General features: G+C 38.9%; 1 protein-coding gene across 1 annotated transcript in view; it reads right to left on the reverse strand.

The window, feature by feature from the left end:
* Positions 1–3305: 3305 nt before the first annotated feature.
* The window catches only part of ASCC3 (activating signal cointegrator 1 complex subunit 3), a 560609-nt gene continuing 542515 nt past the window's right edge, over positions 3306–21399 (reverse strand). The window contains exons 39-42 of the mRNA XM_018564087.1: positions 18319–18469; positions 7543–7749; positions 4876–5051; positions 3306–3495 (exon numbers count right to left, since the gene is read on the reverse strand). Of these exons, the coding sequence (XP_018419589.1) occupies positions 3348–3495; positions 4876–5051; positions 7543–7749; positions 18319–18469 (682 nt within the window). The 3' untranslated portion in view covers positions 3306–3347. The remainder of the gene's footprint in view (positions 3496–4875; positions 5052–7542; positions 7750–18318; positions 18470–21399) is intronic.

Below are 21399 nucleotides of genomic sequence, written 5' to 3' on the forward strand. Positions count from 1 at the left end.
TCGGCGGGCCGCTGATCGCCCATATGTGAAACACCCGGTAACGGGTGTGTGCAATGGTTGGGTCTTTTCTGCCCGTGCGTGCCCGCGTGAGCAGAAAAAAAATGCCGTCTGGCGACGGCAACCCGCCAATGCAGCAGTGCCGTCCGTCCGTTTTTTTTACTACGGGCGGACGGCAAGAGGTTAACTGAAAATTGCTATATGACTAACATGGAGATTTTGCGCTGAATCATGATGTTACGTATAAGTAACTGGATCTTTGCATTGACTGAGGACTTTGACACTTGTAACCAATGAGTCCTCTTTCTAGTTTGATATGGCCACTTCCCGATTACTTTTTCCACCTTTGGTAATAATCCTAATTCATTCTACATCCACTCACATAATAACACTATCCCTTCACTGATGTCTTCTGTCTTCAAGCCCATTTTTCATTGCATGCCGTGTTATCTCTCATCCTAATCTAAACCCTTAAAATGAAAGTATCCGTTTTCCAACCATTACATTTCTTCAACTTCTTTCTTTTTTACTTTGAAACTAAACAGGAAAAGTTTGACAAAATTGAGTGTCTGTCGCAGCACTGTTCAACAATGAATATATAATGAAGACATTCAAGAAATAAGAAAAACACAAGGGATTGCACCAAATCAATTTCTTTTTTCAAACTCAAAATATTATATTAATCATCATTGGAAGCATGTGGACATACCTAAAATCTTAACTGTATGTTCCCTGTTCAGTAAGGTATTTCTTTTGATTTACAGATGACAGTGTACAGCTATACTACACTGTACATAGCAGATACAATAGGTATATAGTTTACATGAACAGTTTCCTGTTGTTTGATAAGATGGCCATCTCATGTACAATATACAAGATATAGTACAAAATAATTGTAACATAACACAGCAGGAATGCAATTAACTGTGAAAAATGTGGCATTTACAAGAATGTATTACATTTTTGGGCACATTTTGGTAATTACTTAAGCAAACAAATGATAAACATAAGCATTGGAAGCCAATAAAGATCATGTAAATTATGATGACAATTATGTTGCCCTGTTTGTCAAGTCAAACCAAAATTTATTTTTGCAGCAGTTTCACCAAAATCAACTGGTGAAGGTAAGTATCTGAGTGGGTAGTCATAAACTACTTCACATCCATACTATGTAAATAAGATGATTTCAGCATTCACATATTTTACCTTTTATTATAAAGCTACTCTGACATAAACCAATAGGTTGGCACAAGTAGTAAGAACCATTTATCAGAGAAGAACAGGGTCCCATTTGGTGGCAGAGTGCACTTCAGGTTCAATGTTATTTAAACGGTAAATAAGATCCATTCTATAGCACTACTGGATAGCATTACTGTGCCTGGTACCCAGACTTCTCAAGTTCTGGCCAGGAACATTTTTCTTTATAATGTAGTGCAATGAGCAATAAAATGCCGTTATTGCCGAAACCAATCTAGTCAAGTCAATGGTAATAAGCTAACCAGAGTGTAGAAATGACACATTTTGTGCAGTACCACTCTGTAAGTCTGCTGGAACTGTCTGAAGTGTAAAGGAGATCAGCGTTGTCCTTAAATATGGTAAGGGTACAGAGAAAAGGCTACAGAGGCTAGCATAGAGTTGACAGATTGGCAACTCTAATGCTAGGTAACTAAAACTAAATGATTAGCTTTCCTGGAATTCTAATATAATTACTGGTTGTGTATGGTCACTGTTTAAGACAATCACAAAATGTAATTTTATAGATATTCAAAACTGGGTATAAGTACAGCCCCCAATTCCTTTCTGGAAAAGTAAATCACAGGTCACTGCTCAGTTAAAGTGACACAAAGCTCAGGAGTTAAATCTTAAAAATGTATTCAAGTACTTTAACTATCAACAAAAATGTATCTTATTTGTGTATCAGTCAGCTGTAGATCCTCAAATCATCTCTGAATTCATGCTGACACTGTCCTTCCTTCTGGAGGGGGGCTACTTTTGTTCCCCATGGTCCCTGTGTGTGTTGTTAAAATACCCACCTTGCTTGCTCCCGTGATGGACTGCAATTTCACATTTCGTTTACTAATCTGTATTGAGATTGTAATCCATCAAGGGAGCGGGCTTGAAACAGTGGCTACTTTATTTCACACACGGACACCATAGGGAACAAAAGTAGCCCCCCTCCAGAAGGAAGGACAGTGTCAGTATGAATTCAGAGATGATTTGAGGATCTACAGCTGAATGATACACAAATAAGAAACTATTTTGTTAATAGTTTAGTTACTTGAATGCATTTCTAAGATATAACTCCTGAGTGTAGTGTCACTTTAAATGAAAAGGTTGACTACAATGCACATTTTTTAGTGAGCAGCTAAGGCATTAAATAAATTGCACAGGGATGTAAGCCTTGAAAACCAATTCTGTCAGGAACCATTATGTTTCCTGTGCAGAAATAGATAATAAATGATATCAATAATGTCCTATCCCGAAAGTTGTGAACAACAATATCAGGTGGTCTGTTATTACAACAGAGAAAACCTTTCTTTTAACCTGTTTAACAGAGAAAGGTTATAATCATAAGAATGTATAAAAACCTTTGCACAATTACTATCTGATGGAAGAAACCAGCAATATTAGCACTAATATAAATACCAGCAGGTAAAGACAGACATTGTGCACAGATTTTAGGAAGTGGAAACATTCAAGGAGTTTTATGTCTTTTAAACTCAATTATTGGCAATTTATAGTTTGCATACTTGACCTCAAGCCCTGCCAGGTTCTCTACAACTGGTAAAGAATCCATTGTTGCCTACTGTCTAAAAACAATGGCAACAATAGATTTTCATGCTTTTACTATGTACAAAACCAACCGGAGAAACATTCCATTAGATATTATTGAATATTGTTTAAATGTAAACATTAAACAGGAATGGTCACATTAATCTTATAAGTATCTCAAGGGAACTTTACTAGTATGACATACTGTAGTTATGTCTGGTAAAGAGATTTTCTCTCTACTCAAGTCTCTGTACATTAATATTTCTTCACTAACACAAAATACGTAAGTGGATATGAGCCATTTAAATTTATTCCTGGGTAACCTATTACATGCTTTTTTTCTTTATCACACTGCACTGTTTCATGAAACAAAGCATACATGATTTAAAAGGCAGCTTTGAATAAGGCGAATGTGGCAATCCATTCCAATGCATCCGTAGTAAAGTGTGTGAAAAGGTTGAAATGTGACTTCTTTAAAGGAAGCTTTAGTCCATTGGTTATTTATATCCAGTTCAGAATGACATAACAGTTGTTTTCACCCAAAACAAAAGATCTCCAGTAGCACAGAAACGGTCGTGTTACTTTTGTGCAATGCGCTTCAAGGGAGCAGAGACCTCACTATTGACTTGAGCTGATATACTGGCTGGAATAATGTTCAGATAAATGTCATACTGCTGGTCCATGCCAAGGTAGCTGTCACTCATCAGGTATAGTGTGTATATCCACCTAGGCAAAAATAGAGTCATGTTAAACAAAGTGACATTGCAAAGGTATATTAGTAGAGACAGTTATACAATCTTGTAAACCACAACTGAAAGACGTGGGCTTGTAAATCCTGGGATTCAATAAGGACTCAATAAGGACATTTGCTAGATTTCTGACTAAATAGAGTATGAATGTGGATGTGGGAGCATGTCATATAAGAGCATGTTCTGTGATCTGGATGACAAGAGTCAAAAGGAACCCCTTCACCAGTATACTGAAGAGGAAGGTAACTTAGACACAACCATTTTGAATGCAGCTTGTGAGGTACGGCTTCTATGCCTCAAAGTACTCCCAGAGTCTGATGTATACCTAATTGGCATAGCAGAGCGCACTAACTGGGACAGGTGCAAATAGCAGGAATCCCACTTTGTCAGCATCCACAATGTGTTAGAGGCCTCTTAAGGACAACATTTTTTTTTAAATAGTGAGGTCACGTGCAACATTGTCTAAGAGGACCAAATATCAACATATCTCCCATTAAATCGCTACTGTATTAACAGTAGCATATAGAGAAAGCAGAAGGTACAACAAGAAGAAGAGGCAGACAAAGAGGAACTGTATTATGGCATATGTGGGAATGAAATATTAAATGGATATTTCCAGGAACAAATCCTAAAAAACTGGAACTGTCCTTGGAAAGTGGGGAAAGCCGGCAACAATAAAGCTGTACCATTTTTTGTCCTTAAGTTGCAGTGACTGACATTTTAAAATGTCACACGTAGGTAACTTTTGGCAAGCCCCAAATCCATCTAGACTATCTACATCCAAGCATCCATTTCAAAAAAACAAGGACAATTCCCAGGGCTGTCCCTTAGGTTTTTGCTCTCTGATGCGATGTTGTCCAGGGGATGGGGCTGCTTTCATAAAATGCTTACCGGGGGGGGAGTGTGATTCTCTGTCTGGCATCCTGTCCACCTCACTAATGTCACTGGCTGCTAGGAGCTCAGTGGGACACCAGCCAGAGCATCCAGCTCAGCTCCTGGCAGCCGGTGATGTCTGCGAGATAGGTGGGAAGCCACACATAGCGTAACAGGTTGGTAAGAGCTTGGGACGCTGTGATCGCCCTCTGCTGCCTCCCCACCACCTGGCTGTCCCCAATGAGAGGCTGCCTGAGGCAACTGCCGAAGGATGCCTTATTATGGGGACTATTGCTTATAAAGGCTCCATTTAGGGGTTATTAAGATTGGCCCAGAGAAAAACTACAGCATACAGGGAATACATGGACCAATTCACTATAATAGCCAGACCTAGCCATATTAGATAGGAATCCATATTTACACAGTAACTGAGCTAGAAGGTCATTAGTGCTATGTTTGGTACTGTTAGGTAGTCAATTTTTACCTTCCAACATTTTCTGGAGTGTAAAAGGCAATGGGTACTGTGCTTCTGTTTCTTACGTAGCCTACTCTTTTTAGTGCAATAAGTTCTTTTTTGTCCACTTCTCCAAGGACTAAAATCCAGCCTTCATCCTTTGACTTTGGGAACTTGGGTGCAATTGCTTTACTGTCCTGCTTTCCCTAAAATAAATGAAATGATTTAGTTAGAACAGCTTGAAAAATATACATGAACACATGTAAATGACAAAATTATAATAAATACAATTGTAAACTTTCCACATTGCATCTGCAATAGACTTTTAATAGCAGGCTCTGGGGAATGCCTAAAGACTGTAAAAGGTCAGATTAGTAGTTATGTCATCTTTAAAAGAAGTCTCCACCTGTACATAATTTTACTTCATAGCACAGCATGACCATAAATCTACATACTGAAGACTGCATGACAGATCTCCTATTTACAAAGAGGTGCTAAAAAGTGCAAATAAATATTTCAGTCTTTTATGCAAATTATCCAGTGGCATAATAAACTATTTTTTGCTCAGTTACATGCAAAAGTTAACAAGAACCCTCTTCAGATACACAATCAGAACAATACACAATCAGAATCATGTCCGCAGACACAATCAGTACCGCACTGACACTGCCAGAATCATGTCCTCAGACCCAATCAGTACCGTACTGGAACTGCCAGAATCATGCCCGCAGACACAATCAGCACCGTTCTGACACTGCCAGAAACATGTCCGCAGACACAATCAGTACCGTACTGACACTGCCAGAATCATGTCCGCAGACACAATCAGTACAGTACTGACACTGCCAGAATCATGTCCGCAGACACAATCAGTACAGTACTGACACTGCCAGAATCATGTCCGCAGACACAATCAGTACCATACTGGAACTGCCAAAAACATGTTTGCAGATACAGTCAGTACTCTACTGACACTGCCAGAATCATGTCCGCAGACACAGTCAGTAATGTACTGACACTGCCAGAAACATGTTTGCAGACACAATCAGTACCGTACTAACATTGCCAGATAAATGTCCGCCGACACAATCAGTACCGTACTGACATTGCCAGATAAATGTCTGCAGACACAATCAGTACCGTACTGACATTGCCAGATAAATGTCTGCAGACACAATCAGTACCGTACTGACACTTCCAGAAACAAGTTTGCAGACACAAGTACTGTACTGACACTGCCAGAAACATGTCCGCAGATGTAATCAGTATCATAAACAGCAAAGGGTTCACTTAAAAAAACAACTTAATAAAACACATGTAGGCAAATGCAGCACATACAATTTTGCGGCATACATGATTTATATGTTATTGTAGTATATTATTGGGCAACAATCCATGTGGCACCTGTGCAGCATGGATAGATTGGCACATAGATTGTGCTACCTCTAGTGTTTTATGTACATAAATAATCATAGTAAGGTACCTTTTATTTAAATTTGATGCAGACTTCAGACCCTGCAGCCCCAAGACAGAGGTGTGCAGGCAGCTGGTGAGTACTTTGCAGGCACGCGTTCTTATTGTGCCTGGAAGCCATTAAATAATTATTTGCAGGCTGGGGTGGGAGTGGACTCATGAAATTCTGGGGATGTATTTGAACACTGCTAGCCACCTGCTAATATTGCCTAAATAAATATACAATTCAAGGGTGGTGTTGGTGGTAGTGGCAGCAGGCATACAAAAGTATGGTAGCAGCAGGTCAGTAATGTTGTACCCTCCCCCCACAGTTCAGACTTTGAGAACCACTGTTTCTTGTCTACAGACACAGTAAAACAATTTCTTTCTTACCGAAAGTGGATCTTAAATATTCCTGAGCTACACTAAGTACATCCAACTGAATAGAGTTCTATCCTATAAAATGTACTATTATACAGTACTTAAAGTGGATCTTTACACTCTCACTAATAATCACATGAGCATGCAGCTCTGCATGCCAATATGAACTCATCTTACATTCATTAGGTAAACAAACATATTTTTATTTAATTTTACTCACAATTACTGATTTTACATTTCCTGGTCCTCTTAGGCATTTGTGATGTAGCTGAAGCCTAAGAGATGCATCCTGGGAAGGTTACATTAAAGTACACTGCTGGCAAATCTCGCAAGATCTCAGGGAAAGGCATTTTTACCCCTTGAGATGATATGCATTGTCATATGTCCTAGTCACATGTGTCAGAGGTCCAGGAAGTAAAAGGAGATAAATTAATCTGTCCTTGGTGAAAATGGCCACAGTGAGAAGAATGGGGAAGAAAAGAACAAAAAAAAAGGATACAAAAAATAAAATGCCTGGACCTATCTAAGGGTATATGTTTGTAGACTGCCATTAAACATTTGTAAAGGTGCCTTTGTTATAATTTTTAAGATAAGGGTAAAGTTCCTTTTTAAAGTGGCTTATCAGCTCGCATTTTTTTAAAAAAAGGTTTTATTTGATTCACTAACTACAAAAACACCTAAATGCATTTAAATGTAATAGCAAAAAAAATAAATGCCAGGTGTTCTGAGAAATAAAAATCAAAGCAGTCAAAGCCTACCAAAAATACAAAAATAGAATATTAATAAACCTAGAGCGCAGTTTATCATGACTAAAAAGAATCTGAACAATAATTCTTGATACATTTGAGGTCACCAGCTCTATACCTTTTTGTATCCTGTGCGAATCCTGTGCAGATTTACTAGCAGCACATATTCCTGATCAGCATGTAACGTGTTCCATTTTTTCTCCTGAGCCCCTGGAAGTATAATAGGAATGGGGAGCTCATTCTGTGCTTGGATTGCATCCTCCCACCATCCTTTAATGCTCAGCTGAACATCAATAACTGGAAGATTTGACACAAAGTTCCAGGCCTGAAACGAGATTTAAAAGAGCAAGTGGAAAAGGCTGTATATGCAAATCTCAGGTTTAGAATACGAATAAAAATTACTAACAGATGTAACATCAAAACCAAGCGCATGCCCATTTAATATAAATTAAAAGAATGTTTCTTACTCTGGATTTATATTAATTAAAGTGATGGAAACACATCACATATAAATATGCCAAAAATACTCCCACCAAATGGTATTTGATTCTTTGCAGAAACTTCTAGCGTTTACATACCTCCTTTTTTTAAAGCGAATTTTACTGCAAATAAGGTAGCCATAGGTATTACACAACCATCCTCCAATAATGTACAGTTTAGAAGAAATGGACAATAATATGGTTATCTATGACCAGTCATATGCGCAGCCTAATATTTGCAAGTAAAGCGACTAATATGAGAATTGCTTGTTAAATATGCTATGTGATAGTTAAGCCCCAACAATAATGAGGACTTGTGAGTGGTAGACATGCTGTTTATCACAAACCAGAAAAGAGCACTGTCCTGGAACTATGCGTGCACTGCATCTTAGCATCAGCTAAGGCTGGAAGAGAATCTGCAGCTGATACAGTACAGTGATAGTATAGTGATAAGTACAAACATGAGCAGGTGTCTAATTGCCTGTGTTTCTTGGTAAAAAAAATCTGGCAAAAACAGGTGACCTACTTTGCCATAACAGACCTTGGTGACCACTGGTTTGTAAAATGGTCTATGGGCTGGTTTGAAAAAAAAACAAAACAATCAATTTATGTGACATTACTGGGCCTGGTCTATAATTTTTAGGTTCTGGGTTACAAGTGGGGTGTTTACAGTACTGAGAAAGCAGGCACCCCCCCCTGAATCATACCAGGCCACATGCATTCAACATTGAGGGTACCTTCTGGTGGTGGGGCAAAGCCTCACCCTCCCTTGCAGGGAACCGTGTCCACATGTTGAGGGGATACAGGCCTTCTCCCCACACCTGGTCTCCAAGAGGATATGGGAGTATGTGGAAGGGGGGGCTTATCAGAAATCTGGAAGCCCTCTTTATTATAGGTGGGCCCCCAGATATTCACCACCCCCATAGGGAAATTTGCACCTTACCTATTCCCACGGAGTGAAATGTACATAAAAACAGAAAATTAAAACAATGTCCCCTAATTCCAATGTCGAAAACATTGTCCAGCGATGTAGATCCCCATAAATCACAACATTTCAACACTGATTTAGGGCACCCCCAAGCATGTTATTTCAAGGATTTGTGTATTTTCAATTTTGCAGCCTTAAAATACCCTCTCCTTGCTAAAGAACATATATTTTTGCATTGATTCATGCAGTACCCAGCTACTCGTGCCCATTTTATTCAACAAAAGTTTGCAAAATAGGCTTGAAAAAGTCCAGATAAAATTACAATTTGGCTCCCATAGACATTAATGGGGTGCAGAGCTCTTTGTTCAGGATTCGCTGACTTCCCGCAGGCTCATCGGACCTCCTGCAAACCAAACTTTGCCTGATTTGTTCATCCCTATTCACACCATAGGCAATAAAATCAGAGTAATTGTCAACAGAGAGCAGAATCTTGACAGCTTGCCAGCTGTAAGCAAGCAACAGGTTTTTCTAAGCTGTTAGAAACTTTACAACACAAACAACTAGAGAGGTCAGGGCTGGCTTGTTAAATGCTCTTTTACTTTTTGTTAAGAATATGTTAATACCTCAATGTCCATAGTCTTGGCAAAGGTGCACTTGAAATTAAATTTCTTGGTTATTAAGATATTGTTATTGCCTATCACCTGCCTTTACGTCTCATAATAAAAGGAAATATTTAGGAAGCAACTGTGAGTAAATATGAGACCTGGGAGATAATTTTTTTAAACAATTAAGAACAAATAAGGAAAACAGTAGGTATAAAATGCAGACACCTGCAGCAGCTTCACAAAATCTACAGAGATGGGCAAATGCCGCAACATTCTGAAACACAAAGCACTAGCGCTTACTCACAGAGCCAAAGCTTGCTTTTCCTCTACCTTTTGAAGAGACCAAAAAACTACAGAATGTATAAAATGCAGGTACCTGCAGTGGTTTTACTTATTCTGCAGAGATGAAAGGCATGGCACTAGCACTTATTCATAAAGCAGAAGCTTGCCTGCCGCTTGCTGCCTCTGGTACATTCCTACAGGCCACTTAGACAGTAAATCACAGTGACAGACTAAAAGAATATGAGGTGCAGGTCTTAGCAGCAAGCTCTGACACTAGCAGGAAGTCAAAAGGGCCCAATATTCAGAATTTCTGTTTTTGTTGTGTCAGGGTTTTTCTTACCTTTCTTTGTCCAGTTGCTTGCATGCTGCAAGCAACGTGACATGGAAGGGTAAGAAACCCTGACACAACTGACTACCTGCCGTGGCTTCTGACCTTTGGCTTGGCACTGACGATGTCCTCGACTTTGTCCTGGCTTATGTAATGTTTATGGCACTGTTGTTCCTCTTGAGAGCCCTCTTATGCTCAAACACATACACATCACTATTCTGCAACTCCTGACAAATCTTCTGCCAAATGATGATGCAAACACCAGCTTACTATTTAAACACCAGCTTTCTATTTAACCTCCAGCTTGTCCATTCAGTCTTCATTCATTCAACCCTTGTGTTTGTTCTGATCAACCAAGTGCGCTGCCGTTGTTCCTGTTCTCTGTGTATGACTCTGGCTAACTGATCTACTGGTCCCTGACTCCAGATTTGTTTCCATTCATCCTGTTCTCAGTGTTCCCTGACCTGGTTCGACTGACTACTGGCTGTGGCTTCTGACCTTTGGCTTGGCACTGACGACGTCCTGGACTTTCTTGTTTTTTTAATTTATGTAAAATATTGTTTTGAGAAAACTCCTTTTATATTTTAACCAATGATTTAAGTCTCCATCTAGTTTCTTGGTTCTCTAACATGTTGTTAAACGCAAATAAAATCTAAAAAGTTGGGATCAAGAAATGACACTATGTATGAGACAAAAAATTAGAATACATTTAGAAATGTTCCATCATTAAGATTCACTTGCACTGGCAGGTTATATTACTAACAACAAACTGGTGCTTTTATTATTAATATTAAGTAACACTATATTAGTATAATTTACAGGAATAAACATAACGTGTGAGGAATAAGAAAGCTTCCAATAACTAATGGTCGAGCCGTTAAAATGAATATGTCTCTACTCTGCTGCACTGTAGCAGCTATCTGCCCATACATCAAAACAGACAGCGTAAATGCACGGAGATGCCATATACGCTCACACTAGCTATTTTTGCAGGTACTATGAACACCAGCCAAACATATTTATCTGAGGATTAATCTTCATCTACTGAATCAGACAAGGACGCCAGCATGCATACAATTATTTAATTAGCAGCCAAATCCTCTCCCAGTTAGCAGCCGCTGCAAGCATACTGATGTGGCAAAAGATGCAAATCTCGCAGTAGTACTGCTTTTTCTCATTACTACTGCAATTAGCACTTAAATTGATGCTTTAAACCTGCTAATTTCTGGAATAATTCTGAATTTTGATGTTACCTAGGATCGCCTCACAGTAGAGTCTGCACCAGATTGCTACGCAAATTGAAGGGCTTTTCAGCCAAATAACCATCATTGTATCGGACGGAGCCAATTTGCATTTGGTTTGAAAGATAACAGAATGACAATTTATGCAAATAAATTAGGTAAGTTTACTTCTGAGTTCTCCCTGAACTAATTATAACAATGTTCTTATCATTTTTCATCACATTCGAAACTTGCTGTGAGCTCAGCATCCACTGCGACAGAAATATGGTAAGTGAAATGGTGTTCCAGTTTACACAAATTGCCTTTATTCTTATTTTTTATGCTAATTGAGTTACACATGCACACGTTTAATTGGCTTTATTGAAATGCGATTTTAACACTCTCTGATGTTGGTACAAAGATGGATCCCGTGAAATTGATTCTACCAAAATTGAATGATCAATCAAACAGTCAATATTGCTAACCATGACAAATCCTTAATTGTATTGTAAACAAACCCCATCAACTACCTGATCACTGTCCTCCAGGAAGCAAAACCCCCCCCCACTGCTTAATATTGGCTTTACAAATTCCATTTAAAATCATACAAACTATAAAAGACAAGCAGTAATGGTAATGATTTCAACAGGCACTCAATGATGGCTGCTGTTAAGAAAGTGACAAGATCATTGAACAACCTAGGGCTTTGCTGCATACACATATTATATGGTCACTGCTGAAAGAAAGAACAGAAGTGCTAGAGTTGTCTTGGCATAAAGTAGAATTCCGGGCAAAAATGTGCTTAACCCTTGCAGTGGGGCTACTCTCGCATGACGAGGGTTAAGTGCTTGTTTTTGTCTAGGTGATAAAAAAAAGTTATACTCACTCGAACCACAGAACCAGCTGGCTGCTACTGCGGTCCTTAAAGATTGCCTCCTTCTCTGTTGCAGCAATGGTATGTCCCTCAGCATCCTTATGTCCCATACATTGGGGGAATTTATCAAAATTGGAGCAGACAAAATCTGGAGCAGCTGTGCATGGCAACCAATCAGCTTCTCTCTTTCTTTTTCAAATCTTAACTGAACAAACTAAAGAAAGAAGCTGATTGGTTGCCATGCACAGCTGCTCCAGATTCTGTTTGCTCCAGCTTTGATAATGAGAGCAGCTGTGCATGGCAACCAATCAGCTTCTCTCTTTCTTTTTCAAATCTTAACTGAACAAACTAAAGAAAGAAGCTGATTGGTTGCCATGCACAGCTGCTCCAGATTCTGTTTGCTCCAGCTTTGATAATGTCCCCTCATTGTGTATAGAACGTGATGATTCAAGGATCCTTAGAGTGCTGCAGTGGAGGGGGAGAGAGGCTTCAGGGAATGGTCTAAGAGCAAGCTGGCTCCAAGAACTGGGTGAGTAGACCTTTTTTTTTTAGCACCTAGACATAAACGAGCACTTAAACCCTTGGAGTGCGGGGGTAGCTCAACTGCATGGCTGAATAACATTTTTGCCTGGAATTCTGATTTAAAGCCAAACTCCAAACAAAACAAATAAATAAATTTGGATAGAGTAGACAGTTTTCCTCACTTCCCATCCCTGTGACTTCCATTAAAGAAATATGGGTTGCAGTCACTACTGGTACAAGATGGCACAGACCGCAATAAAAAACACTCTAACCCTTCACCGCCCTTCATCTATAAATCAAGTACATTTTTTGCTGCAGTTAGGCTTTAACAATAGGAAATAATTTACTTATAAATTTATATACCACAAGATTATAGGACCACTATGCAATAATATAAATATAGCTTCTTTTCCCTGTCGTAGGATGTACCAGTCACCAGAAGAGGAAATTAGGGGAAAGCCTACCAATGTGGACACTGCAGAAAATACCTGACAGAGGTTATTATAATGAATTAAAAAAGTAATTTGGATAGACTTCTACTTTAAAGTGTATGTTACTCTACAACTATTTTATTATCCAAGCATTTTATTATCTATGTTTAGCTGTCTCATAGTACTGTATTGCTTTTAAATTTACTGCACTCACTAGAAAAACCTGGTTGATCCTGCCAGTCCTTTTACTTCCTTGATGTAAACTGACCGCACACAGCACGGAAGAAGATCTGTGCTTGCGTTGCAGAGATTGCTTTTCGGAAGTACAGGATGCCATGCCATGTTCGGTGTGTTCGTATATCTTTCATAGCCGGTTTATCTGCCATGCTCCCTGCTCAGCTGCTCCAGGCTAGAACTGTGAAGTTTCCCCGTGTGAGTAAATTCGGACAAGAGGAAAATCACCAGCACTCGAAAAATATTGTTTTTAGATCTTGCTGATCGTTTATTGATGTAAATAATTTTTCACAATAATTTGCAAATAAATTTGTTCCAAATCAGCCAATGTGATTTGTCTGGATTTGTTTTCTCACTTTGTCTCTCATAGTTGAGGTCTACCTATGATGCCAATTACAGGCCTCTCTCATCTTTTTAAGTGGGAGAACTTGCACAATTGGTGGCTGACTAAATACTTTTTTGCCCCACTGTATATATATATATATTTACTGATCATCAATAAACGATCAGTAAATCAGTGACATCAATAAACGATCAGCAGGATCTGAAAACAATAATTTTCGAGTGCTTGTGATTTTCTTCTTGTCCGAATTTGAAGATACACGGCCCCATCCGTGTCTATCACTACGAGCACCACAATAACTATTGGTTCCAGACGCTGAAAGGAGTGCAGGAGAAACATCCATACAAAACCGTGTGAGTAAATGATGCAATTATCTGGACGCTCCCGCTCAGCCCTGCCTTGATGGACAGAATGTTGTTTGGTCACATGGTCACACAATAAAAGCTCAAAGAAAGGTAACTTTTTTTTTTAAACTAACTGATAGTATAGCAACTGTGTAGTCTGGAATTCATTACCAAGTGTCTATGTAGCTGTGCACTCACATGTACTTTAAGGGTGTATGTGTTTTAAAGAAAAACATTTGCAAGTTCAGTGGTAAATGTGCTGCAGATCATTGCAAACTGTTTCAATGCACTGCCTTGGCCTCCAGGGCATAAAGACTTGTCACAAATCTTTTGCTAATTTGTTTCATTGGTGTCTGATTTTGTTGGTGGCTTGCTTGATAAATCTTCCTCAATGTATGTACATTTTGATATCTTGTGATTAAATAAAAATAATTAAACATTGACTACATTTGTTTTTTTTTTTAAGCTGACAATATGCAAATAAAAGCACAAGTAACCATAAACAACAATTGATGGAACTTTTGCATTTATAAATGTAGGTGGTATATATGATGACGCTTTGAACCTCATGCGCTCAAGGGATAAAGTGGTTCTAGATTAAACTGCTTGCTCCTAATGGAAAGCACATAATAGTCTGTGGAGAAAACATTTCAATGTGTAGCAACAACATCCTAATGAGTATAAGCAATATCATATTAAGCACCTAATGAAGTGGATAGCCATAAACTCGGTTCTTTGTTGGTTAACAAGCCTAGTTAAATATGAATACCATTTCCATATGAAATCTAAATGAATGTGGCTTCAGTCTGTGTAATTCAATTTCTTGAGAACATTTATAAGGTCTAATATGAAAAAGTTGAGCAATGGAAATTAGTTTTTAAAAACACATACAATTACTACATGGTGAAGGTGCTTCTAGGTAAAAGAGTTACAGTTCTAACTGTGAAAATTAATAGCCAGGTTGGCAGTTGGGATGTTAGCGAACTGATGAGGTTTCTTTTGTCCCATTTGATCCCTGGTACCGGCATTCACTGACTTATTTTACTTGAGTCTCTCTACTGTAGAAAATCTTAGAGCAACAGTAAGTTATGCAACACACAGATGACCCCCTACATGCCTCATTCACTAGGTAACAAGTATAACAGTGAAAGAGGATTTTGATCTAGCGCCTATTTACTACTCAAGCAGAAAGGTGGGGAAAATGCAGGCCATGGCACATCTTATCTTTGCACTGACAACAGAACACCTACTGTTGTATACAATACCTTTTAGACAGCAGTTCTATACTACGCTCTCCTGGGTTAGGGGAGGTCTAGCACAAGGTGGAGAAATTCAGCCATTAACAGTTTAACAGTTGTACGGTACTCTAGCTTCACAGCCGCAAACATCTCAGTCTACCAACAAGGATTTTCTCTTCTGGGCCCAAGTATGCACACCACAGCTTTGCGTTCTGTGATGTGCCACAGTCATGCACAGCACATGGTCTGTCAAGTTCTCCTAAGTGCTTTCCAAATTGTAGGCCCAAAATGACTTCTGAGCCATGCCCATCAAATAGTATGCCTTTTTTTCTTGTGCTGAAGTAGAGATGCGCATTGCAAGGGGCAATTATAATCAAATACTACCTGGGCATGGTCTTGGCAGACACTGAAAATTTATAATATATATGTGTGTGTGTGTAAAGGGTTTTTTGTTGTCTCCTGCCCCACCTCATAAGCACCGCTCCACCCTCCCCAACACAGCCCCTCCACTCTCTCTCTTTTGGTTTTGTTTTTAAGGACGTAAAATATTATGCAGGCATTGACATAGCAATATAATATAAACCAGTGCACAGTATATGCAATACTTTATAACAAAATATATGGTTATGACAATATAAAATAAATGACCAATACTACATAGAAAAATTGACCTAGCTTACAAGCTTATTATAAAATGTCTCTTTCACAATATGGCAGTCTATGATACAAAACACAGGTTAGCCACTGCAAGAGTACAACAGAGCCCACTTTATAATATAATAGAGACCATGAGCATATTCCCACATACAATCACATCTCCAAAATATAACATAATGCAATGTAAAAATGTGCCAGAATATAATATCACAAAGTGTCTAAATATAATTTAGTGCCCTAATATGGCACAATGAAACAACAGAATACGAGACTTTGCTCACATTGTAACCCAATGCCCTAATATGAAACATTTTCACTAATAATCACTGGTTGTTTAGTGGAGAAAAACTACATATATAAAATAAAAGTGGATCACTTACCTTTTCTTGGACTTCTTTCTATGCCATAGTGACAGTGTGCATTGGTTTCACTCGCACTATGGCAACAAAGAGGCCATGCAGCTGTATCAGGCTGTCTATAGACAGTCACATACAGTACTGCTCCTCTTCTGCCAGAAATGCAGAGAGATCTCACTGGCTCATCACTCTGGCTCCTCTGAACCTATGACCCGGAATGAAAGCATATGACTTTTGAGATGGGGTTTTCAGGGACCCCAGAGCAATGAGCTGTTCTTGACAAAATCGTGTACACCTCCCAAACATCTTGCGGTCCAATATCCATTTGAGGAGTCCTTTTTTTAAGATGTGATCTGTTCTTGCAGTTGATGTGGCAGTGTCCTGTCTTTATAAAGCTGTGACAACTCCTTTAGGATGGGCACTATCTAAGGATTCTATAAATAAATTGTTGGAGTCACACTCCAAAACCTTGTTTACCCCGGAAGGCACTGCAGTGCAACCTGTCATAGTCATAAGGTTAACCTGCCAAACCTTAGTACACCAACCTTGTTGAAGGGTTTACTGGAAGTGTCCTGTTTAATTTCCCATATGTATCTCCTATCAGTGAAAATGTGGAGAACTCTTTAGTTAAAATGTTGGTCTGCAGAGCAGGCATGTAAAAAGTGTTTGCAGCATTTGCCCTTTGAGGCTGAATGACTCTTCAGATTGCATTGGACACTGTCCTCAAGGATTTTACTGGAGGTAGGAGTATTCATCTACCCAAGCAAAAAAAGACGCCTAGGCTTCAAGCTGAGAAACATCATCCCTCATCCGAGTTCCATTCTTTACTTCCAGGCTTTAGCCTCCAAGATAAAACCTACACCAGGAACCCAGTTTCACCACAAGCTACTGGGTTCTTATATGACCCCAAACCTACAGACAAGTCCACTTTGGCATGAAGGGGCACCCTCAATCAAATGCTTGGGTAAAGATGGTGATTTCAACAGGCTAAAAGCTAGAGTTCCACTCCAAAACCCCTGCTCACTTTTTTTCACAGTTCCAAAACCAAAATGCTTACACCCCATATTGGATCTCAAGGCCATCAATGTTTCATTAAAATCACATAGGTCATTATTAGAAAAGAAAAATGTGTAGAGTGGAGTAACCCTCCATGAACACAGCAAAAAGCATTTTAAGTTTTCCGAAAACAGTAAAAAGATGAAAGCTGATATCTAACTAGCTACCGCATGCAACTGCACATTACTCCTTTGCACACTGAAAAAATCTTATTGTGAGTTAGAATGCAGTAAGGGGATTAGTACTCAACCCAAATACAGCAAGCACTGCAACCAATATAAGCATCACATGGTTCTTAAATGTTTATTGGGCCATGCAGGGATGAACAAAGGGGCCTCCTATGTCTGAAAGTATTATAATTGAGTGCTAGAAATTCTCAATGTGATGTGTACCAATTATACCCTTTTCTTTACAGAAAAGGTAAAAAAAGACAGTCACAGCACATGATCCACTTCTGTTCATCATTGAAACTTGGAAAAAGGACATTCCGGCAGGTGTGCTTATTCTATATTAGAGTTGTTCCGTACAGCAAATCTATTCAGGCTCTGGTGGCTGCTAAAGGGCTTGAAGAATCAATGTCGCCGTTTAGGTCAATCCAATTAACTTGTAACCTGGGGCATATAAGTTGCGAGTAAACTCTTATACTTATTCATGTGTGGAAAAGCCTTGAGATAAAAACCTATGAGTAGTCTGTGGTACATACTGAATCAGTAAAAAGGAAAAATATTCACAGTTATCCACACAACTTTTTGGTGTTGTTCAAAGATCACCCTATTTCATATACAATTTAATACTGGGAGTAGCAGCAAAGCAGCAAAGCAGCATAACTCTGAACTGATAAGTTATTTTACTCCTGAGCTAAATTAGATCTCTTTATTCAGAAAAAGAACATGTCTGCATCCTCAAAAGATCAGTCAGCAATTGTTACACTGCCCCTAGTGAGAACTGTAAGCTACTCCATAGTTTCGTTTCACTGCAAAGGAAATAGAAAGCTTACCTGTGAAATATGTGCAACTTGAAGTTCCTGCTCTACAACAGAAGTGAAAATATCTTCTTTGCCTTCACACGCTGCAACCAACTCTGGAAGACACTCAACTTGGACCATTTTGCTTTTAGATAAGCTAGCTCTTTTTCCAAAGTTCCATTTTCTTACAGAACAAAAGAAAACCATTATAAAACTGTTATGTGCAGTTGGATATCATGAGACATAAAAATATGCCCTATGTTTATTTATTAAGAAAGTTCAAAGTGTTCCAATAGGAACTACATTTCAGTTTTTTGATTTCAGATTGAATGCAGTAAATGGAAATGAATGATAAACATACCTTGAATTTGCTTTCTAACTTCATAAGTAATCTGTATAATGTAAACTTCAAACATCTGAGCATATCGTTTATATGAAAATGTATTTGCACACAAATATGTCAACATATAACTATCACACAAGATTTATATTTGTACTTCCTATACAATAACGGTAAGAACATCATCTGGACATATTTTCATTCTAATATCTATTCTTTATGACCAAAACCGAGCTAAAAAAAAATCAGGTATTGATTAAATTTAAAGCAACTCTGTACTGTACACAGACATTGTGCACCCAGTATTTTAGGATATTGGATCTAAGTGGTGCCTTCCACCCTGCCTCCCTCAATGTGCTGCTCATTGGCTTAGTAGCCCAGGCCAAACTACTGTCATAATGGAGGAATATGGATAAAAAACAAATGATGAAAGTTATCATGTGTTTCGTAATTTTAGTAAGGAAGCAGCAGCAGTAGATCTAAGGTGGCAAGTGGCACTGAGAGGTACAAGCAGACACCTTATGGTGCCTATTGTATGGCCTCTGTGTTACTTTCTTTTTTTTTTTAAAGGCTCTTATGCAAATGAGCATAAAGGTTCACTCTTTTGCATGTACAGCAAGTTTACTATACATCATTTTTTTCAGCACACACCAATGCATCGCTTTGGTTAGAACTTGAAACCATAGGACATAAAGAAAACGGCCTTGTTTTTGCACCAGGACTGTTTGGCAAAGCAGTTTAATGCTGCTGGCATGAATAGGCACCTAATGTAACTCATTGGAGGTACCTCCAGCACTAAGCAGAGTGTCACGGAGTGTTGACATTGATGTATACCAAACTATAGTGGATTCTGCATTCAGGCTCCATGTAGATGTGCTCATAGGACCTTGTAAGTAGTTTTTGTAGCTCGTGGGTCTCTGGAGCTATAATGGTTAGGTTGCTTGCCTTGTGTGTTCTACCACAGTAACAGGACTGGAGTAGGATTATCTAACTTATTTAATGTGAACTCTACAAGCCTGGTTTACTAGACTATAAAGTGAGGTAAAGTGAAGGATGCACTTTAAATAACAAATCAAATCCAGGGGTATTTGAAAAATAAAATAGAACTTCATACTTTAGTAAAGCAGACCTTATTTCCGTAACAAGAAAGTCAACTTGACTGCACTTATATCCAAAGTCTTGTCTTCACAACAATCTGCCAATGCATCAAGTTAATACGTGTTTTTATGAAATAGCTGAATTGTTTTCTGGAAAGATAGGACTCTTAGTTGCTGTGACAATTTTACCACTCAGATACTAAATTAATCTGTATATGGCTCAAAGTTTGCTTCCTGTAGACCTCTGAAGGCACTACTGCTCGAGCATGTATCTCTTAATTCCTAACCATCAAGTAAAGCAGGCTTCCCTTCTTTTAATAGCATTGGTGTTATTAGACTGCTGTTCCAAAGCATGCAGCATTAAAACGTGCAACTGCCAAGAATATTCAAATAAAGATCAATGGAAGTATTAAAAGCATGATGATCAATACAGTCAGGAGTTGAACACCATTGTCATCTTGGTCCCAGTGTAAAACAGAAATGATTTAACCTCTTGGTATTAATGGATAAAAAGCATCCAAGGTGGCCAGTTTTAAAAATAAAAACCTCTTATGATGATGTAGCCCTTCTTCTGTCTTACCATGAAGCCAAAGCAGTATTCCTATATTAGAAAGTACTTTTACACATGATAATCAAATATTTACTTGTCCACTGGGCCATATATCATGACTGTAGTTAGAGCCACACTCCGGGCAAAATAATTTACACACTGCACTGGGTGTGTAAATTATTATTAAAAGCTGTGTGTTACATGCAGAGGGCTGCTTTTAAGTTTATAAATCTTGCCCGGACTCCGAAGAGAGGGAGAAATGCATCCCATGATGTGCAGCGCTCTGGTCGCAGCACCCCCCCCCTCTCCTCCATTCACAAAATGTCTTGTAATTCAAAAAAAAATCTGTGACTGGAGGAGGAGAGATATCACATCCCCACCCCATCCACCTTTGTCCTCCCTCTTTAAAAAAATACAAGACATTTTCTGAATAGAAACTCAATCCTCCTGTCCCATCGCACTCCTGACCGGACAAAAACCCAAATCCAAATGGGTGGGTGCGGTGGTGACAATGGATGCCTCCGTGAAATGTAGCTAGATGAAAGTAGTCAATCACACTCCATGATATTAAAGTAAATGCTGTTTATTGACTGAGATAACACACATCTCCTTAGCAACGTTTCGAGACCATGCGGCCCTGTCCTCAGGCAAACAGAGGACGGGGCTGCATGGTCTCAAAACTTCGCTAAGGAGATGTGTGTTATCTCAGTCAATAAACAGCATTGACTTTAATATTATGGAGTGCGAGTGACTACTTTCATCTATTTTCTGAATGGAGGATAGGGGAGAGAGGCAGGTGATGTGACTGGAGCGCTGTACGCTAGAGTTATTACTCTCCTTATCTTTAGTGCCCGGAAGCTGGGCATTGTGTGCAGGGGACATCGTGCTGCAAGGTAAGATTTTTATAGTTTGGAACAGCCCCCCTGAACAGAACACTCAGCTTTTAATGATAATTTACACACCCAGCGCGGTGCATAAATTATCTTTTTGGCCAGAGCATAGCTTTAAATACAGATTTGTAGAATCTTTATCCAATGGCTGTGCATCATGGAAATTGGGCATCATTCCTGCTAAATGACTGTTTATATACAATATATATATATATATAAGACTGGTGTACTACATGG

This window comes from Nanorana parkeri, unplaced genomic scaffold (assembly GCF_000935625.1).
Source record: "Nanorana parkeri isolate BGI_ZX_2015 unplaced genomic scaffold, ASM93562v1 scaffold723, whole genome shotgun sequence".
Classification (NCBI taxonomy): Eukaryota; Metazoa; Chordata; class Amphibia; order Anura; family Dicroglossidae; genus Nanorana; species Nanorana parkeri.